The following is a 22517-nucleotide window of genomic DNA, read 5'->3' on the forward strand; positions in this document are numbered from 1 at the left end:
CTAGAATCCTTAATTGAAACAATAAAGCAGACACCCCATCTCGGTTTTGGTAAAAATCTGAGGGATGGCCCTGGAGAAATGTAACCACTCTCAAATTCATAGACAGAGCTAGGGATGCAAAGACTGGCCATCCATGACATCAACACTATAGTTTAATCATATTTTTAGGCTGTTTGTTGACATTTACATTGTTTACTAACTGTGATGTATACAAATCTTATATTTGGGGGTTTTGATGGGGTACGATGGTTGAACTAAGCTCATGAGGCGATTGGATTGAATCCCAGCCCTAGTTTATCCTTGCCCTATTACACTCATATAAAAAAGTTTATAGAAAGGTTTATATCACTTGATTCATATATGGCACCCCTAAAGGTTCTAGGCAGTTCAAGAAAATGGGTTAATTGGGCTTCTGTATTAAAACCTTTAGGGGTGCCATAATACATAATATACTAACAAGCAATAGAACCACTTTTGATTTTATTTAGAACTTTTTTTCTAAGAGTGTAAGGTTCTCTAGCTCAGGCTGGAGTGGTCTTCTGAGTGGCTAAACTGGGGCATCACCTGCTGGGGCAGACAGTTGAGTGGCAGCAGCTGGGATTGCAGACCTTGTCAAACCAAACCAGCCTCAGATGTAGAGCTACTAAAAAAACGCTTTATTTATTTTGTACAACACAATATATAAGATCAAGTGAATGGAAGGACTAATTTTCACAGAATTTCAATATAAAATCATGCTCAGCAGCTATTCATTTTCATAAAGACAGCATTCTAAGGTTAGATATGAGATTCTTGGATAGCTTATCGTGTCATGTAGTCTGGCTACACTGCTAACGGTTTAGACAGGGTCGTCATGCCAACACTGAATTAACCCTGGCCTCCTATGGTCTCTGTCAACAAATGATTTGACTGGGGTGTTGCTGTGAGCAGGTGACCTGGACTATTTCTTTTTTTAAAAATATATATATATATATACTGTATAATAAATGTATTAGACCTAGTAGAACTGGTTTTAAACCCAATAAATAACATACTATGCTGCTTACCATAACATGCTTAGTTAGCATAGTATAGCTGTTATGATCTGTTTCAGAGGATCTGTCTGACGCTGGCCATAAATACACTGATGGAATAATAATACCTTTATTTGGTCTTCTAACAAAATCTACATTTCAAAAAATGATAACTTTGTATGCATGCAACTAGCAAATAGCATCACGGAAATAGTTCATTAAACGTATGCTACTACAGGCCTGAGTCAATGGGGCATCTGTCATTGTTTCGATACCCCACTGTGATCTAGAGCTCTAAACCGAGTAAAATCCCAAAGATCAAACTAGCAAAAATGACAGACCAACCCATTGTTAAAACGGCTGTGCAATTGCATCAAAATTATATGAAAGGAATTCCATTCTCAAAGGAACATTCACATTTTTGTAATCAGCCTGCAGTAGTTTGACAGAACAACAACGTAAACTACCTTCTTTCCTTGGTGTTGTCATTCCTATATGGCTATAAGTTTGCGGTCCTTGATAAGGGAAGGGCTTTCCAACCGGGATCCTGTTTGCAGTTAAAGTTTGCTATGCCATGAGGGTGTCTTACAAATCACAGGCTCTCCATATACGGCTCTGGCACCGTGGCTTGGAATCAGGACAACAGTCCCATACATGGAGAGCCCTGCTGCTCACTTCGAAACCGGGGAGCCCTGTAACCTGCCTTCGAAGTCTCCCCCTGTCACCCCGAAGAACCTAATATGGATGACGGCTGGGTAAAATGTCCAATGGAATACGTAGACATTCCCAATGGTGGGTAAGGGAAATAGGCCGAACGCGGTGAGTATATAAGGTTGGAAGTGCCACTGTAGCTCGATCCAGCAGCAGTTGTTTTCCGTGTTCTGAGCTTCATTTGAGACAGACAAGGTAAGAGCCTGGAATCAACACAATCCTCAAAGACTGGATCTACTATTTATGGATTCATTTCAATGGAAATACTCTCATTTGTTTTTATTTTACATTGCGGGACCAATTATTATTACACAAGATACTGATAGTGATGTCACAGGCTCTTCACCTGAAGAAATTACTAATGGAATTGTATAGGCTACAACATGGGGAAGGGTAGAACAGCGATAAAATACACATTTTCCTTTCTATCAGATTATTTGGTAAACCCTTTTTGTAGAAGCCTAATACACTTGCCTACCTTTATTTTGTGTTGTGAAATAAATTGGAGGAGTTTCATGGAGTTGAGAAAAAATAATTGCAGAGATCATTACAATTGCATAGATCATTACATAGTGTAGGCCTATAACATGGGTATACAATAAGGAGAACATGTCCAGTAGGCAATTCAGCGTGCGACAACATCAATGGGTGAATCTCTCGGGCTAGAAGATCGAGGGTTCGAGATCTTCTCCCTGCTTGTTTCATTACATTAGTGTCAAACGACAGTGCAGGTGCTTGACCGGTGAGCGCGTTCCTGTAAGACGAAGAGAGTCGCAAACTAGCGCGAGGACGCGCTCTTTGAAAGGAGGGAGTAGTGTAACGACCCTGGGTTTATAAGCGCGGATATCGACTTTGTCGCTTGACCATGCTTTTGCGGCACAGTCGATAGTGCGCTGGACTTCGGTCTAGAAGGTCGAGGGTTAGAGACCTGCTCCCTGCCTGTTTCATTACAATAATATCGACATAGTAGCATGAGTAAATGTTATGATTATCTAAACAAGTCCTGTGTGTTAGCTGTCATTTGTGGCTTGTACAATACATAATAAGTTGGACATACAGTTTCGGTGTGCATCGTGCGCTATCTTGTTCTGTGATGTGTTACACAGCTCCGACGTGCGTGCGCCAAGCAGAAAAATTAACATACATTTTTACTTGTATTATTAAGAACCCAAGATGTGTGACGACGACGAGACTACTGCTCTTGTGTGCGACAACGGCTCCGGCCTTGTGAAGGCTGGCTTCGCCGGTGATGACGCACCCAGGGCTGTCTTCCCCTCCATCGTTGGTCGCCCTCGTCACCAGGTAAGATCTGCTCTCCAATGATGTTTGCAACAGGCCCATATTATGCATTCCCCCCCCAGTAAATCCTGTATTGTCCATCTATGCGTTCACACTTAATGTTTTGACTGGGAATAGGCTACGTCCCCATATAAACCAACGAGTCTCCTCTTTCCTCCAGGGTGTCATGGTCGGTATGGGTCAGAAGGACTCCTACGTAGGAGATGAAGCTCAGAGCAAGAGAGGTATCCTCACTCTGAAGTACCCCATCGAGCACGGTATCATTACTAACTGGGATGATATGGAGAAGATCTGGCACCACACCTTTTACAACGAGCTGCGTGTGGCCCCTGAGGAGCACCCCACCCTGCTCACTGAGGCCCCCCTGAACCCCAAGGCTAACCGTGAAAAGATGACCCAGATCATGTTTGAGACCTTCAACGTCCCCGCCATGTATGTTGCCATCCAGGCTGTGCTGTCCCTGTACGCCTCCGGTCGTACTACTGGTAAGGAATGCAGAGTTTACGCATCTAAATAATTAACCTGAAACAACATATCGGCTACGTGTAGCCAACCATGTCTCTTTATTATGAGTTAATTCAGATGAATATTGACGTTTTGGTTTATGTTCAAGGTATTGTGCTGGACTCCGGTGATGGTGTGACCCACAACGTGCCCATCTATGAGGGTTATGCTCTTCCCCACGCCATCATGCGTCTGGATCTGGCTGGTCGCGATCTGACTGACTACCTCATGAAGATCCTCACTGAGCGTGGCTACTCCTTCGTCACAACTGGTGAGATTTCGTTTGCCTTGTTTTACTAACCATGAGAATGCCATGCGTAATCTGTCAAATGAGAAAAGACGCACAAGACGTTCGCATTTGGCTGTGCATAATTGCAATAATTTGTTCCATTTTCTGAGCAAAAATACTTCTTCATTACAGCCGAGCGTGAGATCGTGCGTGACATCAAGGAGAAGCTGTGCTATGTGGCTCTTGACTTCGAGAACGAGATGGCCACTGCCGCTTCCTCCTCCTCCCTGGAGAAGAGCTACGAGCTTCCCGATGGTCAGGTCATCACCATCGGTAACGAGCGTTTCCGTTGCCCAGAGACCCTCTTCCAGCCTTCCTTTATTGGTACGTAATCATCGTATAACGAGTAGGGGTAATATATATGCCTGCTATGTTGGTCGAATTAAAGAGATTATGTTTCTAATATGATATGATCTGAACAGGTATGGAGTCTGCCGGTATTCACGAGACCGCCTATAACAGCATCATGAAGTGCGACATTGACATTCGTAAGGACCTGTACGCCAACAACGTGCTGTCTGGCGGTACCACCATGTACCCTGGTATTGCTGACCGTATGCAGAAGGAGATCACTGCCCTGGCCCCCAGCACCATGAAAATCAAGGTAATTAAATAATCGACAACCCAATGACAATATTCTGACATTTAAAATAACTTTTTGGAAAAATAAAATAGATATCAACAATACAATATTAATATGTCATGTCTTTTCAAATCTAATACTCAACTTCATTCTCTATAGATCATCGCCCCCCCTGAGCGTAAATACTCCGTCTGGATCGGTGGCTCCATCCTGGCTTCCCTGTCCACTTTCCAGGCCATGTGGATCACCAAGCAGGAATACGACGAGGCAGGCCCCAGCATTGTCCACCGCAAGTGCTTCTAAACCTATCATCGTCTCCAGTGTCTGCTTTCTCTGGATCGCGAAGAGAAACAACATGTTGTTACTGGACTTTTTTTGCCACGCTTTTATTTTGTAACCATGTTACCTGGGGAGAAAATCTGCAAATGTCAACCAACATCAACGAGAACGAAACATGCCATGTTATTATTCAACATGTGAACGTGAATGTACATAAATACTAAGTTATTAAAGTCCATTATTTGGTATTTTCATACATTTCTGTTTTGTAATCAACAGCCTATGTTAGAAAAGACATACCATGATCATCATGCAATGAACCAATAGGCTTGCCTACTCGTGCACATGCACAGGGAGACTGCATGGCAAATTTAAGATTTTCATTCTCAATGCAATGGCACTGTGAGATAATAGGCTATTGGAAATACCAAGGTCAACCACATTCATTGTTATCAAATTTCACACATTCGGACGTTTGCGCACGGGATAAAACTGCATGCAAACTGACTTGCGTGAAGTCTTAAGACTCTTGATTTGGCTTGGAGAGAGTGAAAGGTGACTCTCGGCTATTCCTTCGCTTGAATGTGCTATCCTTGCTCCTTCCCGGGTATTTTAAACTTCGCAGCAACACAGATTTGACACTAATCTCATATTCCAAGGACATATTCTTCATTTAGAATACATGGGCAAATAATTGAACACAGTTTTAGAGCAAATCTTTCACACATGTCAAACTCTTCAAAGCGCCCGCCCCATCCATCCTTTTGAAAAGACAGGTAGGCCTATCCACGATTTTGACCAAACATTGCTCTAGCTATCTAGCACACTGATTGCAGGTTACTAATCAGTTGCTCATATTAGCGCTGGAGCAAAACCCTGCGCACCAGCACTCCGGGAGTAGAGCTACTCAGCGCATTCTGCAGACATTCATTTTAGCCACAACATTCCTGTATTCTAGGCAACATTTACCACCTATTTAAAAGCATCTGATCAGACTCATGTTATACCATGTTTCATTTGGTCTGTGCATTCTCACCCTATTCTCATATATTCGGCCACCTGTTGGGAGGAAATGGCATTCTAAATGGATCTCAACTCCGGGCGGGGCTTAGACGTAAGCAAGCCTATGATTACAGCACACGAAACACCATCTGTTGTGTTTTGCTTCCGTGAAATCAGAGCCAGTAACTCTATATGCTGTAAGTATAATACATTCGAATGTTCAAACCTACGATTTGCAATACAGTTTCAGACATTCTATAGTTCTGTGCAGAATTAAATCGCATAGGCTACAGCGTGCATAATCTAGTTATCTTGCACATTTAGCATTCGTTGCAGTGTAAGCTACATTACCTACATTATATAGTCGTTTAATTTTCCTACTTAGTGTATTCTGACAATAGAATATGGAGATTGATATGCTATTATCAGCTTAATTTTCCACTAATAATCATGTCATACCAGTTTAATAATTAATTACATAGTGAATGCAATGCAATAACGATTACATTACAACACGCTTTATGGCTAATTGGCTAGAGCTTCAAATAAGAATTAATGATAAAAAACAAAAATTTCTCTACACTGAAAATATTATGGCATAAAATCTAGAAGAGTCGTTTGAAGAACGTCCTCTGTATGACGACGTTTTTTAAGAGGGCGGCGCATTAACGGGTACGTCAATTTTGCATCACACAGCTGTTCAGCCATTGGCGTCTTCTCTCTAGGATTCGTACTACACCCCCTATGTTTTGGTTTAAATGTCTGGCGCGGGATGAGTAGGCTAGGTATAGTCTGGTATTGCTCGCTACTATGTAACAAGACAGGAATTAATTCAAACATATTTTCTTTTTGATAAGGGTCTAACAAACGGAAATTAAGAATGGTTACAAAGAGGATCCGAACGGAGTATATGAAGAGATTCAAGGACCCGGAATGGGAAACCTACGCCAAGTGTTATGAGGAGATGATAAAGTACAGACTGACGAGAAGGCTTTTGGAACAAACTCATAATCCGTGGTTTTGGAACAATGACAGTGACTCGGAATCCAGCAGGTCCACTCCTCAAAAGAATAAAGTTGAGCCATTGGTCCTAAAAGAAGATTCACAACGAGAATGTGCGAGAAAGATTCCACCTAAAGAACCATTGGAACAGAAGATCCCCATTTCAGAAGAACTGCAAGAAGTTGCAACTCCGGAGAACTCGCCACCCATTGGTAAACATGTTTAAGGTCAATGTTTACAGTTTTATTATCAACTATTTAAATGTTTGTTTCATTATACATATATCCTCAGTAATTTTCTTACAATGTCTTGCACAATTTCACCTATATATTTGAGATGTTTATGCAGATGGGAATTAGCTGTTAGCTAAATCTAGCAGCTACCAAAGACTCGTGTTTTTGTTGTACATGGTCTCTGCCTGGTCAAATAATGTTAAAATAAAATAAATAAATAATGAAACAATAGGACTCTCATACTGATAAATTAACATGGAAAGATACAAAATATTTATATCACACTGTTAACTGTTTCTTCCTACAACATTTGCACATATTAAAAACTAAGGTATACTAAAACAATTATTGAACTCATGAGTATTCCTCATCCCTTCCTAGATGTACAGGGTGCTGTGGGCGTAGGCTGTGGAGAGACAGAGGAAGAGAAGCTGGGACAAGGATTAATTGCCCCTGAGTCAGAGAAGAAGCCAGAGGCCGAAACTAAAACCAAACAGTCCAGAAAGCCCCCCAGGGCATGGAGCCAGCTACGGAAACCCAAAGAGACTGACAAGAAAAACAGGCACCCATTTGCCCTGTATGGAGGGGGTGATAAGCCAGCTGAGATGGCTAGGAAGAAGACTCACAATGTGGGTCCAGCTGCATCAACCAAGGAGGTGATTACTCACAGTCAATGCAAATTCCAAAAGGTCTGTCAAGTGTTTAAGTGTAGTAGATCAATGGGGTGGTTTGTCAGACCCAGATTAAGCCTAGTCCAGACCTAAAAGGAATGTTCAATGGAGAATCTCTGGTAACTGGCCCATAGTATTCCTTTACTTCATTTCACTAACTCTTGTGGTCCTCAGATCCACCAGTCTGCATTACGGGCCAAAACCAGACGGGAGGTTGAGAAGCAGGTGCAGAAATTGGACAAGTGGAGAGTGCGGTCTGCAGAGCTGGAGAAAGTGACCATAACCAAACCTGACTTTGACCCCTGGATGACAGAGTACATGCGCTGCTTTTCTGCCAGGTCCTGATAGATATAGAGTGCAATACTTTTGATTAACATAGGACGGGGAATATGGTATTTGAAATCAAATAGAAAACATAAAGAATTATTTTGTTTCCAAAGTTTGCATTCACCATGCTTTTCTCACAGCTTTTAAAACTTTTGAATGTTCATACAGTACAGTCGTTGAGAATGACACAAATATTAATTTTCAAAGTCTGCTGCCTCAGTTTGTATGATGGCAATTTGCATATACTCCAGAATGTTATGAAGAGAGATCAGATGAATTGCAATTAATTGCAATGTCCCTCTTTGCCATGGAAATGAACTGAATCCCCAGAAAACATATCCACTGCATTTCAGCCCTGCCACAAAAGGACCAGCTGACATCATGTCAGTGATTCTCTCATTAACACAGGTGTGAGTTTTGACAAGGACAAGGCTGGAGATGACTCTGTCATGCTGATTGAGTTCGAATAACAGACTGGAAGCTTCAAAAGGAGGGTGGTGCTTGGAATCATTGTTCTTCCTCTGTCAATCATGGTTACCTGCAAGGAAACATGTGCCATCATCATTGCTTTGCACAAAAAGGGCTTCACAGGCAAGGATATTGCTGCCAGTAAGATTGCACCTAAATCAACCATTTATCGGATCATCAAGAACTTCAAGGAGAGCTGTTCAATTGTTGTGAAGAAGGCTTCAGGGCAACCAAGAAAGTCCAGCAAGCGCCAGGACCGTCTCCTAAAGTTGATTCAGCTGTGGGATCGGGGCACCACCAGTACAGAGCTTGCTCAGGAATGGCAGCAGGCAGGTGTGAGTGCAACTGCACACACAGTGAGGTGAAGACTTTTGGAGGATGGCATGGTGTCAAGGGCAGCAAAGAAGCCACTTCTCTCCAGGAAAAACATCAGGGACAGACTGATATTCTGCAAAAGTTACAGGGATTGGACTGCTGAGGACTGGGGTAAAGTAATTTTCTCTGTTGAATCCCCTTTCCGATTGTTTGGGTCATCCGGAAAAAAGCTTGTCCGGAGAAGACAAGGCGCTACCATCAGTTCTGTCATGCCAACAGTAAAGCATCCTGAGACCATTCATGTGGGGTTGCTTCTCAGCCTGTCCCTGATGTTTTTCCTGGAGAGAAGTGGCTTCTTTGCTGCCCTTCTTGACACCATGCCATCCTCCAAAAGTGGGCTCACTCACAATATTGCCTAAGAACACAGCCATGAATAAAGAATGGTACCAACACATCCTCCGAGAGCAACTTCTCCCAACCATCCAGGAACAGTTTGGTGACGAAAAATTCATTTTCCAGCATGATGGAGTACCTTGCCATAAGGCAACAGTGATAACTAAGTGGCTCGGGGAACAAAACATCGATATTTTGGGTCCATGGCCAGGAAACTCCCCAGACCTGAATCCCATTGAGAACTTGTGGTCAATCCTCAAGAGGCGGGTGGACAAACAAAACCCCACAAATTCTGACAAGCTTCAAGCATTGATTATGCAAGAATGGGCCCAGAAGTTTATTGACAGCATGCCAGGGCGGATTGCAGAGGTCTTGGAAAAACAAGGGTCAACACTGCAAATATTGACTCTTTGCATCAACTTCATGTAATTGTCAATAAAAGCCTTTGACACTTATGAAATGCTTGTAGTAACATATTAACACATTACAAAATATCTAAAGGCACTGAAGCAGCAAACTTTGTGAAAATTAATATTTGTGTCATTCTCAACTTTTGGCCACGACTGTACACACCTACTCCTTCCAGGGTTTTTCTTTATCTTTACTATTTTCTACATTGTAGAATAATAGTGAAGACTTCAAAACTGAAATGACACAGATGGAATCATGTAGTAACCAAAAATGTGTAAAACAAATCAAAATATATTTTATATTTGAGATTCTTCAAAGTAGTCACAAGTTGCCTTGACAGCTTTGCATTCTCTCAACCAGCTTCATGAGGGAGTTACCTGGAAGGCATTTAAATTAACAGGTGTACCTTCTTAAAAGGTCATTTGTGTAATTTTTTTCCTTCTTAATGTGTTTGAGCCAATCAGTTGTGTTGTGACTAGGTAGGGTTGGTATACAGAAGATAGCCCTATTTGGTAAAAGACCAAGTCCATATTATATCAAAAACAGCTAAAATAAGCAAAGAGAAACGATAGTCCATCATTACTTTAACACATGAAGGTCAGTCAATGGTTTCTTCAAGTGCAATTGCAAAAACCATCAAGCGCTATGATGAAACTGGCTCTCGCGAGGACTGCCACAGGATAGGAAGACCCAGAATTACCTCTGCTGCAGAGTATAAGTTCATTAGAGTTACCAGCCTCAGAAATTGCAACCCAAATAAATGCTTCCCAGAATTCAAGTAAGACATCAACATCATGTGGTCAGAGGAGAATGCGTGAATCAGGCCTACATGGTCAAATTGCTGCAAAGAAACCACTACTAAAGGACACCAATAAGAAGAGACTTGTTTTGGCCAAGAAATACGAGCAATGGACATTAGACTGGTGAAAATCTGTCCTTAGGTCTGAGTCCAAATTGGAGATTTTTTGTTCCAACCGCTGTGTCTTTGTGAGACACAGTGTAGGTGAATGGATGATTTCCGCATGTGTGGTTCCCACCGTGAAGAATGGAGGAGGAGGTGTGATGGTGCTTTGCTGGTGACACTGCCAGTGATTTATTTAGAATTCAAGGCACACTTAACCAGCATGGCTACCACAGCATTCTGCAGCAATATGCCATCCCATGTGACGTGGCCTTAGTGGGACTATCATTTGTTTTTCAACAGGACAATGACCCAACACACCTCCAGGCTGTGTAAGGGCTATTTGACCAGGAAGGAGAGTGATGGAATGCTGCATCAGATTACCTGGCCTCCACAATCACCTGACTTCAATCCAATTGAGATGGTTTGGGATGAGTTGGACCGCAGAGTTGGCTGCTTTTCCATAACAAGTGCTCAGCATATGTGGGAACTCCTTCAAGATGGTTGAAAAGCATTCCAGATGAAGCTGGTTGAAAGAATGCCTTGATGACAGCTTTGCATACTCTTGGCAAATGGTGGCTACTTTGAAGAATATGAAATATAAAATATATTTTTATTTGTTTAAAACATTTTGGGTTACTACATGATTCCATATGTGTTATTTCATAAAAAATAAAGAAAAACCCTTGATGAGTAGATGTGTCCAAACTTTTGACTGGTACTGTAAAGTATTGCATCCAAATCATGCATTAACTTAATTCAAGTTTCACAACGGTGATGCACAAAATCCTCTGAAGGATGGAATTGTTTATCTTGCAGTAACAATGTGCAGTAAATAGTCCTCCGTTTGTGAAATCCCAATATCACCGTCCAAAGGTATTTATACACAGAATGACACTCGATAGTCCTGGTCTCAGCTTATTGCACCGCCAGGCCCCATCCCCCAGCCAAGGGTTACTCTCAGGAGGCATTAGGCTTAGGCGGTATACCGGGTTATTTTGAAATACAGACAGTATAATTTTCAAAACCATCTAGCAGAGGGCACGTGCTACGTTACTGCTTATAACTAACTAAAAGTTAACTAACGTGCCAAATAAATTATTTCCAGCTCAGGACTCCAGCTATACATTTGGTTTGCTGACCTGCAAGATCACTCTTATTGGTTACAACTGAAACAATCAATTCCCTCCTGTATCAAGATACCTGCTGCCTAAATTAGCTTTTTTTAAGTTTGGAAAGAAATAGCGCTCCTTGTGTGCACTGCAAGTAATACCGTATACCCCACTATGGTACAGGAACCATGTGAAGGTATGAAAATCTGGACACAGCATAGATGTCATTGATAAACCTCTCCCAAAAGTGACCTCAATAGCACATTGACCTCAGTGACAATGTTCTGTACATACTGTAGATAATGAAGGTCAAAATTTAGTGTATGTGGATGTTCTCATGGTCAAATCTATTTTTTTGGGTGGTTCAGTATTATGTTATGGTCTTCTGTTGTCATATATTCATTTTATTTGTCAGTATTATGTTTTAACACCACAGGTTTTATTGTAAAAGACCATAAGACAACGTTTAGAACTCATTTGGATTAAATCATGTGCAATAAATAGATGCAATAAGTTGTAAATAACTACAACAGGGTCAATGCTTTCGATTACAGTGATCATAACCACAGGATGCATGAAATGTAATCATCTACCAGCACCGGATAACAATTGATTCACTGATATCTGTGTGAGTAAGCTGCAGTACACAAAATGTCCATGTTGTGAAGTATAGAACAATAGAATTTGCTGTAGCCATTACATGGAGGTCTTGATTTACTCAAAGCTTTTGGACATCTTCCTGTCAGTATAATGACCTGTCGGTGCTGAAGTGAATATGTTTATGTGAGGCTACATTACTTGGAATAAAGCCAGTAGGACTAGTGAGTCTAGATCACAGACAACCTGTAAGGAGGGAGCTCATGTCCAGCTCCAACAGATTCAAAATCTCACCACTATTTTCTTGTTTAAGTGTTATTTTGTATGTTCAAACTTAAATGTTTACGCTTTTACACATTTAATGGTACTGATACTGATATCAGATTGCATTTTGATATTGTGTGCTATGCTTAAAATAATGAATAAACTACTTTTTTTTACTGAAATGTGTGACTTGGAAAACATCCACCAGAAAATATTTATTACAGTAATGAGATTGAAAGGTATATTTCACCTGGATACTCAACAATTCGTCAGCACAACCACAAATATGCCTCAAATTATATCTAATGTTGGAATGTCAATTAACAAAAATATGGACAATGCCATCCATTACTATGCTCATATGTTACATTAAGGGGACAAGAGGGAAGGTGGGGAGAGGACATACCATCATGTAGTAGTGATGTGCATTTCCTGTACTGTAACTGTCAGTGCCTTCTCTCATGATGAACGTCATCATCTTCAAAAAACTGTAGTAGATCGGTCCTACCCTGGGGGTGGATTTACTGTCAGTCATCTCAACTCAATGGTGGCATTGCAGATTGTCATTTCTGCAGTCACGTCGAGCCTGGAGAAGTGTTACATGTCTCGGGAACCATATTAATATATCGCGATCTTGCTCCAGCAAACGGTCAATCTAAGCAGAGGAATGACATTCTGGAGACTGCCATTTCTAACAGGGAACTGAAAAGTCCCGATCTGCATTGGGAAAAAGGTAATTGAATGAAATGACTGGCGTCAATATTAACTTTGGTGCAAGGTGTCAAAAGGTATGTAGATCACCGTGCATTAGCTTCCTGTCTGTGAGCCAGCTTATCCACCTATTTTATAACAAAACATGCACAACTCCATAACTATATGATTACACAGATATTACTAATTAGACTATTACTATAGTTTTATTAAATCAAATCAAATTTTATTGGTCACATACTCATGGTTAGCAGATGTTAATGCGAGTGTAGTGAAATGCTTGTGCTTCTAGTTCCGACCATACAGTAATACTTAACAAGTAATCATAACAATTTCACAACTACCTTATACACACACAAGTGTAAAGGAATGGAAATAAGAATATATGGATGAGCGATGGCCGAACGGCATAGGCAAGATGCAGTAGATGGTATAGAGTACAATATATACATATGAGATGAGTAATGTAGGGTATGTAAACATTATATAAAGTGGTATTGTTTAAAGTGACAATTGAAACATTTATTACATCCAATTTTTCCATTATTAAAATGGCTAAAGTTGAGTCAGTATGTTGGCAGCAGCCACTCAATGCTAGTGATGGCTGTTTAACAGTCTACTGGCCTTGAGATAGAAGCTGTTTTTCAGTCTCTCGGTCCCAGCTTTGATGCACCTGTACTGACCTCGCCTTCTGGATGATAGCGGGGTGAACAGGCAATGGATCGGGTGGTTGTTGTCCTTGATGATCTACACAGGTAGACTTACAATAACATTCTACCTGTAATTCATTACTATTACTAGTAAGTGTTATTACACAGGTAGAATGTTATAGTATTTGTTGTTTTTGCACAGCTAGAATATTACTACAGTAAGTGTTATTACACAGGTAGAATATTACTATAGGAAGTGTTATTATACAGGTAGAATGTTACTACAGTAAGTGTTATTACACAGGTAGAATATTACTATAGGAAGTGTTATTACACAGGTAGAATATTACTATAGGAAGTGTTATTACACAGGTAGAATATTACTATAGGAAGTGTTATTACACAGGTAGAATATTACTACAGTAAGTGTTATTACACAGGTAGAATATTACTATAGGAAGTGTTATTACACCGGTAGAATATTACTACAGTAAGTGTTATTACACAGGTAGAATATTACTATAGGAAGTGTTATTATACAGGTAGAATATTACTACAGTAAGTGTTATTACACAGGTAGAATATTACTATAGTAATTAGTGTTACACAGGTAGAATATTACTATAGGAAGTGTTATTACACAGGTAGAATATTACTATAGGAAGTGTTATTACACAGGTAGAATATTACTACAGGAAGTGTTATTACACAGGTAGAATATTACTACAGTAAGTGTTATTACACAGGTAGAATATTACTATAGGAAGTGTTATTACACAGGTAGAATATTACTATAGGAAGTGTTATTATACAGGTAGAATATTACTACAGTAAGTGTTATTACACAGGTAGAATATTACTACAGTAAGTGTTATTACACAGGTAGAATATTACTATAGGAAGTGTTATTATACAGGTAGAATATTACTATAGGAAGTGTTATTATACAGGTAGAATATTACTATAGGAAGTGTTATTATACAGGTAGAATATTACTATAGTAATTAGTGTTACACAGGTAGACTTACTATAGTAATTACAGTTTTATTACAAGTAGAACATCAACTTCATTTTTAGTGTTACCAAGTATTCGAAATGGATATTACAGACACACGTAATAAAGTAAGAGGAATCACCTTATCACAATTTAGTTATACTTTATTTTAAAAAAAAGAGTAGCTATATTATTGAGAATACATTTTTAAAAGCATGAGTCATAACAATTAGGGAAAACAACTAATAATATCAACACAAAGAACATGACAAACGGGTCGATGCAACCAGCAGGCGTGAGACAGTGCCGACTGACAATTCTCACCGTAACATGACAAACAACAGGTCGATGACACCAGCAGGCGTGAGACAGTGCCGACTGACAATTCTCACCGTAACATGACAAACAGGTCGATGACACCAGCAGGTGTGAGACAGTGCCGACTGACAATTCTCACCGTAACATGACAAACAACAGGTCGATGACACCAGCAGGCATGAGACAGTGCCGACTGACAATTCTCACCGTAACATGACAAACAACAGGTCGATGACACCAGCAGGCGTGAGACAGTGCCGACTGACAATTCTCACCGTAACATGACAAACAACAGGTCGATGACACCAGCAGGCGTGAGACAGTGCCGACTGACAATTCTCACCGTAACATGACAAACAGGTCGATGACACCAGCAGGCGTGAGACAGTGCCGACTGACAATTCTCACCGTAACATGACAAACAGGTCGATGACACCAGCAGGCGTGAGACAGTGCCGACTGACAATTCTCACCGTAACATGACAAACAACAGGTCGATGCAACCAGCAGGCGTGAGACAGTGCCGACTGACAATTCTCACTGTAACATGACAAACAACAGGTCGATGCAACCAGCAGGCATGAGACAGTGCTGATTGATAATTCTCACCGTAACATGACCAAACAACAGGTCGATGCAACCAGCAGGCATGAGACAGTGCTGATTGATAATTCTCACTGTAACATGACAAACAACAGGTTGATGAAACCAGCAGGCATATGAGACAGTGCTGATTGATAATTCTCACCGTAACATGACAAAGGAAAATGTGATGTCATAATTGATAGATTATTATTCAGTTAATAATGAAATACTGTGATATTCAGTCCATAAAACATGCTTTGAGGTACTTAGATGATATATTCTTTATACAGATAGTGCTGTACATAATGCAAGATGCTGTGGGTAGGGATAGGGCAGCAGTACAGGGGTGTAAGTAAAATTCCAGGGCCCGTAATCATTTAGTGTCTCTGATTAAGTGTGCTGATCGAGGATCAGGTCCCCTTGTCCATGTTGTCTTATTCATTATGATCTAAGAGGAAAAATAAATAATATCAGCACTCCGACTTAAAGACGCATTACGAATACAGCCTAGATGATTGAAGGGCTTGGTCCACTCTTAGAGGAGATTGGAACAGGGGCATCTCTGCCTGTGTCTGAGGGGTCCAGGAACAAGCTCAGCATTCCAGATTGGGGCCAAAAATCCAGGACTCTCTATGGATCACTGATGGAACATCCGGAAGTTGGGAAGTTAGAAAAAGGTCTGGGAAGAGTTGCTCCGCCACGATGTATCATGTTCCCTACATCAGTCATCTGAGTCTTCACCAACCTGCCTGGAAACAAGGACAGAGAGCTTTGAATCCAATACACACCCAGGCACACAGGTGAGTAGGGATCTTGTAGCCCCTTTATTAGCCCCTTTAGCCGATACACATCTGTGTCAATGTGCAATTAACAGAGTTACAACTGCGGGCTGGCAATACTGTCTGCAGACACTGTACCCCTCTATTTATGCCTGGCATTTTTTGTGAAATACTACAACACCCAAATAAGGCACTTCAGAGACCCTTTACCCAACAGGAGTCAGGAGAATCTCGGGTTAAATATATATCTGCCCAGAGGGAACACTGTATCGACCCCAGTTGTGTGGAGCCGCATACAGACAGCTTCTTAGTAGGGAGGCTCGTCATTCTCATGACCTTTACCCTCCCCTCTACCAAAAGAGGTGGAGTCGGTTTGGATGGCTATGGTTCTGTATCACCGACACATTAGCCACTTGGGAGCTGGAGGACCGAAATAGATAGATGGCTCCTCCCTCTGTGAGATACCTAAAAACAGCCCCCTGGCCTCAATCCAACTCCCCCTCCCCCCCCATTACCACAGGAGGAGACACAGTACCATAAAGAGGCTCTAGACTTAGGGAGTTACATTTGGGATACAGACATACACTTAGCCCTGAAGTAGTTTCAGAGATCACCTTGGAGCAACAGAAAATAAAACATTGCAAACTATTCAGGGTAACCATTTGGGAAGAACATGGATCAGCATTCTGGCGATGTTTTATTTGATTTGAGTACTGATCCCCATTTTAATGTACGGACAGATATAGAGAGGGGTTCATGAAGTAGTTAAGGGCTCGAACCCATCTCCGAGGGGGCATGTGATGAGCTTGAATTAACAGATGAAACTGACAACAATAATGGAGATGAAACTAGCAGTCTTTCAGCATTTGGTGAATTATGGACAAATCTTTAAAGCTCATGGATTTGCATCTCAAAATGCCCCATGCAATGAAACAGCCTCAACTGTGAAATTGAGAAGACTTTTGAATGGCCTCTTATATAACATGTGAAAAGCAACATCTACGATTACAACTTTATCTGTGCCTGCTATTTTGAGAGGCGGCAGTTTGGATGTCACTAAACTGAGCTATTAATTGAGTTACTAGTGTGATAACGCCAGGACAAGTCCCAGACCAGAATCCTTTGCAGTAGGCAGCAGTCTCTCACCTTGGATCTGGGCACACTGAGCTTGTTCACTAACAGCCACATTCCTGGGCACTCTCGGCCTGTCCCCTGCGAGGGGAGCGCAGCTGTCGCAGCGCCGCGTCTCCGTACTGGATCCCTGATCCCATCCGCTCCGGGTCCAACTCTCCTGGAAGAGAAGAGAGAGACAGAGAGAGATTCAAAGAGAGAGAGAGAGAGAGAGGAAGGTTGAAATAAATTCCCTGAGCTGAAACAGTTCAGCTGGTAAACTATGCTTTCATTGCTGTTGGTTAAGGTGAGAAGACACTGATAGCCGAGAGATACCCGACTCTATCTTGTTGAGAATTTTCCTAGCACACTGCACAAAGGCCTCCTCCACGTTCTCCCCTGTCAGAGCACTGGTCTCCAGAAACATCAGCTCTGAAACAGACAAGACAGCGGGACACAATATTAACATTGACTATCCTTGATGGATATGAAACCCAGTGCTCTATTCAATAAGTAAAGCTGAAGTGATACAGAATGCACAATGGATTCAAATCAAATCAAATGTTATTTGTCATGTGCTCCAAATACAGTGAAATGCTTACTTACAAGCCCTTAACCAACAATGCAGTTAAGAAAAATAAGTGTTGAGTAAAAACTAGATGAGTAAAAAAATTAAAAATGTAAGTAACAAATAATTAAAGAGCAGCAGTAAATCAACAATAGCGAGGCTATATACAGGGGATACGGGTATAGAGCCAATGTGCGGGGGCACCGGTTAGTCGAGGTAATATGTACATGTAGGCAGAGTTAAAGTGACTCTACCTGGAGCGGACATAAGCAGTGTTTACCATGATTACAGTCACTGATAATGCCTTTAAATTTCAATCACGCTGCAACACTGAACTTCTGTGATACGGATTGAATAGAGCCCTAAATCAGCATTTAGCTGTGGAGGACATGAAACTGCCAAGGTTCTGTGTGCACTAGTTCACACAGTGATGTCCTACAGTGACCTCTAGTGGGGCATGGAAAACACTCAAATTATGGTAATCGCTTCACCTTGGTGTCTGTGGAATTCCAAGATGTTCAGGTCTACAGCAGTGTCTAGAGGGTAGGAGCTACTTTTTTGGGGTGATAAGTAACAAGCGTTTTAGAGGAGTGCTGATCTAGGATCAGCTTAGCTTTCTTGAACACAATGAATAAAATGACAGAGAAGACCTGCTCCTAAATCAGCACTCCCAGTCAGACCCTTGATACATACAGCCGTTGGATTTCAGTGTTAAGAGGGATCATCATTCATACTAAAACGCACCATTTTCCTGAGCAAAGCGAGACGCCTCCAGGAAGGTGACCTCCCTGTCTGCATCCAAGTCCTTCTTGTTACCACACAGGATGATGACAATGTTTTGGCTGGCCAGCATCCTGGCGTCTGTCAGCCAGTTAGTCAGGGCGTTGTAGGTTTCCCGGCTGAGGACGATGAGGTCAGATAGATAAAATAGATTGAGAGGACGAGAGCAGTGAAGACACAGATGAGATGGTTCTGTTTAAATGAATCAAATTTGACTTTAGAAAGGTTAGAGCGGCGTTTTCCCAAAAAAGATGACAGGAGCCAATGTGCTAACAATGAGTCATATATCTAAACTCAGAAAAAAAATAAACGTCCCTTTTTCAGGACCTGATCTTTCAAAGATAATTCGTAAAAATCAAAATAACTTCACAGATCTTCATTGTAAAGGGTTTAAACACGGTTTCCCATGCTTGAACCATTAACAATTAATGACCTGTGGAACGGTCGTTAAGACACTAACAGCTTACAGACGGTAGGCAATTAAAGTCACAGGTATGAAAACATAGGACACTAAAGAGGCCTTTCTACCTACTCTGAAAAACACCAGAAGAAAGATGCCCAGAGTCCCTGAGGACTGCAGATGTGGCCAGGGCAATATATTGCATTGTCCGTACTATGAGACGCCTAAGACAGCGCTACAGAGAGACAAGACGGACAGCTGATCATCCTCGCAGTGGCAGACCACGTGTAACAACACCTGCACAGGATCGGTACATCCGAATATCACACCTGCAGGACAGGTACAGGATGGCAACACCAGGAACGCACAATCCCTCCATCAGTGCTCAGACTGTCCTCAATAGGCTGAGCGAGGCTGGATTGAGGGCTTATAGGCCGGTTGTAAGGCAGGTCCTCACCAGACATCAGCGGCAACAACGGTCGCCTATAGGCACAAACCCACTGTCGCTGGACCAGACAGGACTGGCAAAAAGTGCTCTTCACTGGATTGAGTTGGAAGTGGAGGGTCCGTCATGTTCTGGGGCGGTGTGACACAGCATTATCAGACTGAGCTTGTTGTCATTGCAGGCTAATCTCAACGCTGTGCGTTACAGGGAAGACATCCTCCCCCCCCCATGTGGTACCCTTCCTGCAGGCTCATCCTGACATGACCCTTCAGCATGACAATGCCACCAGCCATACTGCTCGTTCTGTGCGGGATTTCCTGCAAGACAGGAATGTCAGTGTTCTGCCATGGCCAGCGAAGAGCCCGGATCTCAACCCCATTGAGCACGTCTGGAACCTGTTGGATCGGAGGGTGAGGACTTGGGCCATTTCCCCCTAGAAAAGTCTGGGAACTTGTAGGTGCCTTGGTAGAAGAGTGGGGTAACATCTCACAGCAAGAACTGACAAATCGGGTGCAGTCCACGAGGAGGAGATGCACTGCAGTACTTAATGCAGCTGGTGGCACACCAGATACTGACTGTTACTTTTGATTTTGACCCCCCCTTTGTTCAGGGACACATTATTCAATTTATTTTAGTCACATGTCTGTGGAACTTGTTCAGTTTATGTCTCAGTTGTTGAATCTTGTTATGTTCATACAAATGAAATTTGCTGAAAATAAACGCAGTTGACAGTGAGAGGATGTTTCTTTTTAGCTGAGTTTAGGTCCCCTAGAGTCATGCTCATGTACTAAATTCAATATTTATGAGTCATGCTTATGTACTAAATTCAATGTCTTTTTAGAAACATTTGTTCTTTATTCACAAAGATGGATGACAGCTCCAAAACAGTATACTCCTTGAAGGTAACCCATAATAAAGCATGTATTATTTCTCCTCTTACCTGGTGATGTCATACACAAGCAGCGCTCCTGCAGCGCCTCTGTAGTAACTTCGCGTCACAGATCTGGGAGAGAATAGCAATTGTAACATCACTTTCAAATACATCCTTGTACCAACTGGGACATTTTACACATCAGAACTGCATTTATTAAATTGACATTATCCATCTCCTACTCCAAATGTCGTATTCTATACTCCGAAGATGATCAGGTGCCATCCAAGTCACAAAACAAAATCCTACATGGTGCTCAGTAGTAGTGCTTCAGCATTTTAGCTGCACTCCACATTAGTAACTCCCCGACATCAGCATTTTAGCAGTGCTAAAATAAATAATGGCCATATCGGCCATTATTTATTCCATTACTGTTCTAAGGATCTGGCAATAGTTCTCTAATGGTCAGCTGGAGATGAAACGGTCCAATCTGGTTTGAATAAAATGTCTGATGCCCTTCCACAGTATGAGTAGGTATGTGAAATGCTGTCTTGTATCATACCTGAATCTCTCTTGTCCTGCAGTGTCCCAGATTTGGAGTTTGACATATTTGTTCCCCACGTTGATTATCTTTGAGCCAAACTCCACTCCAATGGTGTGATTCGAATCGTCTTTGACTGTGATTTAAATTAAATTGTTTAATGTTAATAATAGCACAACACACATAATTTGATCACAACATATTTATTGATTCAAAGCTCTTTTAACCTTAAAGTGTAGCTTGTACCTAAAATACATGTTAACGCTAGCTAGATAGGAAGAACATGTCAGTACAATCCAGGCATTGGACAGGACTTACATCTCTTCTCAATAAACTGGTGAAGAAGACATGATTTTCCAGTTCCGGCATTCCCAATCACTAGGAATTTGAACAGGAAGTCTAGAAGAGGGAAAACAAACTTCATTTTTTATTCATTTTTCATATTCATTGTAATCATTAGATCATGCATATTCATTAGGCTAGTTGGATAGCTAGCTAGTTAACATGTGTACACAAACAACGCATTTGCAATGCCAATCATCCAGCAGCACAGCACCTGGCTTAGTCAGCTTGCTACAATTTACGTTAGCTGAACTAACGCATTCTTTTTGCTTCATGTATAGCTAGCTACTTTTTCGCCGACATTTAACGTTAGTTTATTAACGTTAGCTACTGTCACTCTCTGAAATGTAGAGGATTGTCTAGATAAGAAACCAATTAGTTAATGATGACATTTGACAGAGATGCAAGCTATCTAGCTAAAGCTATACCCCCATCAACGAGTAAACAGGAAACGCTAACGTTAGCTAGCTAGCATAGGCTATTTGTTTTGATAGAGACATAGCCATGACGTTACACCTGCTCCATCGTCGCCTCTGGATATCTATTGTAATGCGACCTTACTGTACTAGTGAAGATTTCCTACCGTATGTCTCAGACATGGCCAGGGTTGTGTTTTGTTATCTAGTTAAAATAGTTATGTCCACTTGTTTTTCTTGAGGCAAAGCAGCTACGAAATAAAAATAATAATTGAAGGAAAATCCCTAATGATATCCGTGAATCCTACTGGATTTTCACTCTCACTTCCCGTAGAACGCCTTTTCAAAATAAAAGTAGCATCAATCAACATAAAAATATCTATATATTATAGCAACTACAGTTATTTTGAAAGACATTTAACTTAATGTATTACTATTTTAGAGGAATCGGATTAGGCTACTTTTGTATTACTTCTATTTCTAACACCCAGATCTATATTTTAAACTGGAATAGGTACATTTTATTCAGAAAATGTGTGTGCTTTATTAAACTATTACTGTTGGTTTTAGATCTATTGTCTAGCTAGACATGTTGTTAGCATTTTGTCTTGATTAGAGCTAGCCTGGTCTCAG

General features: G+C 41.3%; 3 protein-coding genes across 5 annotated transcripts; 2 read left to right on the forward strand and 1 right to left on the reverse strand.

Annotated features, from left to right (window-relative positions):
- The first annotated feature begins 1790 nt into the window (after positions 1-1790).
- On the forward strand, positions 1791-4932 carry LOC109900088 (actin, alpha skeletal muscle 2-like). The gene is made up of 7 exons (XM_020495811.2): positions 1791-1919; positions 2890-3026; positions 3184-3508; positions 3637-3798; positions 3949-4140; positions 4239-4420; positions 4559-4932. Exons 2-7 carry the CDS (start codon positions 2898-2900, stop codon positions 4700-4702), a joined length of 1134 nt encoding a protein of 377 aa, XP_020351400.1. The 5' UTR covers positions 1791-1919; positions 2890-2897; the 3' UTR covers positions 4703-4932.
- Positions 4933-5178: 246 nt separating this feature from the next.
- On the forward strand, positions 5179-8183 carry ccsapb (centriole, cilia and spindle-associated protein b). 2 transcript variants are annotated; one of them, XM_020495812.2, is made up of 4 exons: positions 5179-5877; positions 6538-6894; positions 7297-7571; positions 7761-8183. In XM_020495812.2, the coding sequence occupies exons 1-4, from the start codon at positions 5763-5765 to the stop codon at positions 7929-7931; spliced, it is 918 nt and encodes a 305-aa protein (XP_020351401.1). In that variant the 5' UTR covers positions 5179-5762; the 3' UTR covers positions 7932-8183. The 2 variants fall into 2 exon arrangements, with proteins under 2 accessions (XP_020351401.1, XP_020351402.1); XM_020495813.2 differs by lacking the exon at positions 5179-5877 and having other exon boundaries at positions 5917-6894.
- Positions 8184-14178: 5995 nt separating this feature from the next.
- On the reverse strand, positions 14179-22242 carry LOC109900087 (ras-related protein Rab-4A-like). 2 transcript variants are annotated; one of them, XM_020495810.2, is made up of 8 exons: positions 22052-22242; positions 21445-21525; positions 21148-21262; positions 20655-20717; positions 18834-18988; positions 17858-17953; positions 17558-17702; positions 14179-16381 (listed from the first exon to the last, which is right to left on the reverse strand). In XM_020495810.2, the coding sequence occupies exons 1-7, from the start codon at positions 22065-22067 to the stop codon at positions 17587-17589; spliced, it is 642 nt and encodes a 213-aa protein (XP_020351399.1). In that variant the 5' UTR covers positions 22068-22242; the 3' UTR covers positions 14179-16381; positions 17558-17586. The 2 variants fall into 2 exon arrangements, with proteins under 2 accessions (XP_020351399.1, XP_020351398.1); XM_020495809.2 differs by lacking the exon at positions 22052-22242 and adding an exon at positions 21683-22003.
- Between the last annotated feature and the right edge of the window lie 275 nt (positions 22243-22517).

The sequence above is a fragment of the Oncorhynchus kisutch genome, linkage group LG11 (genome assembly GCF_002021735.2).
Source record: "Oncorhynchus kisutch isolate 150728-3 linkage group LG11, Okis_V2, whole genome shotgun sequence".
Classification (NCBI taxonomy): Eukaryota; Metazoa; Chordata; class Actinopteri; order Salmoniformes; family Salmonidae; genus Oncorhynchus; species Oncorhynchus kisutch.